General features: G+C 43.4%; 1 protein-coding gene across 2 annotated transcripts in view; it reads right to left on the minus strand.

Moving 5' to 3' along the window:
- Window positions 1–1396, minus strand: part of ABCC9 (ATP-binding cassette, sub-family C (CFTR/MRP), member 9) — a 157402-nt gene that overhangs the window by 142104 nt on the left and 13902 nt on the right. For both annotated transcript variants that reach the window (XM_006866936.1, XM_006866937.1), the window contains exon 3: window positions 1243–1364. In XM_006866936.1, coding sequence (XP_006866998.1) covers window positions 1243–1364 — 122 coding nt within the window. The remainder of the gene's footprint in view (window positions 1–1242; window positions 1365–1396) is intronic.

Raw genomic sequence — 1396 nt, forward strand, 5'->3', positions numbered from 1 at the left:
AACCCAAGCCATGGTATTTTCAATAACTTCATATACATGCGAAAGCTGGGCAGTGAATAAGGAAGACTGTAGAAGAATTGATGCCTTTGAGTTATAGTGTTGGAGGAGAATATTGAAAGTGCCATGGGCTGCCAAAAGAACCAATAGATCTGTGTTGGAAGACGTGTAGCCAGAGTGCTCCTTGAAGGCCAAGATGGCCAAACTTCGTCTCTCATTCTTCAGACATATTGTCAGGAGGGGACCAGTCACTGGAGAAGGATACCATGTTTGGTAAGATGAAGGGTCAGAGAAAAAGAGGAAGACCCCCAGTGAGATGGATTGGAAAAGTGGCACATCAATGGACTCAAGCGTGGCAACAGTTGTGAGGTTGGCCCAGGACCGGGCACTGTTTCGTTCTGTTGTGCATAAGGTTGCTATGAGTCAGCATCGACTCGATGGCACTTAACAACAACAACAACAAGAGGCAAGGGGAGCTAAAAAGAGGTAAATATGCTAAGCAGTACTTTGAGAGCAGCTGTTTCTCAGGACAATATACTTTTCAATAAACTACAAAGCATACTCTGCTTCACAGAGGCTCCTGCTTTCTAGGCAACAGCTCCAGGAAAGTGTGGAGACTCTTCTCCAGTAGCAGTGAAAGGTCTGGGCGAAACAGTTGAGAACATGAAGCCAGCGAAAGAAGCCGGTGGGACTGTGTGGCATTATTGTTCAAGGGACAGGAGTGTTTGCAAGGACTCTTGTTTCCTAAGAGTATAGTTACTCTAAGTCAGAGAGGAAGACATCCCCTTTACTTTCTTCTTGTCACAGACCACTATACCATGAGGGACATTTACTGGAGAATAATACATGCCCTGGAGTCTGGTGTGACACTCTAGGATAAGCACTGACTGGACCGCTAAGCATGAGGTCTGAGTTTCACACCTACCAGCTGCTCCTTGGAAACCCTACACAGGGTCTCTAAGAGATTGCACAAGGCACTTAACAACAGTAATAGATGCCCTAGGAGGGGGGTGGAGTTTTCAAAGTCTAGAATACTCAGTTTGCCTTCATCACCACCACCACCCCCACACACATGTATTGTTATTGTTAGCTTTCCAGATGATTCAGACTCATAACTATAAAATAATTACTGTAGCATTTCCTAGCTTCCAACTCCCAGTACATTCTGACAATATTCACAATGAGGGAAAAGTAAATAAATAAATAAATAAATAAATAAATAACCATACACTTGATCTTACTTACCTAAAAGTAATTTAGGAAAATTGGATGTTTCAATATTATGATAATACACGATTGATGTTGTCGTAGCAACAAATCCCATCACGGCAGGCATAAAGAGGTGGAGATGTCTTGACTCCCGCCGCCTAGGGATAACGGTATAGTGTCAGCACTTACA

Source organism: Chrysochloris asiatica, unplaced genomic scaffold (genome assembly GCF_000296735.1).
Source record: "Chrysochloris asiatica unplaced genomic scaffold, ChrAsi1.0 scaffold00098, whole genome shotgun sequence".
NCBI lineage: Eukaryota > Metazoa > Chordata > Mammalia > Afrosoricida > Chrysochloridae > Chrysochloris > Chrysochloris asiatica.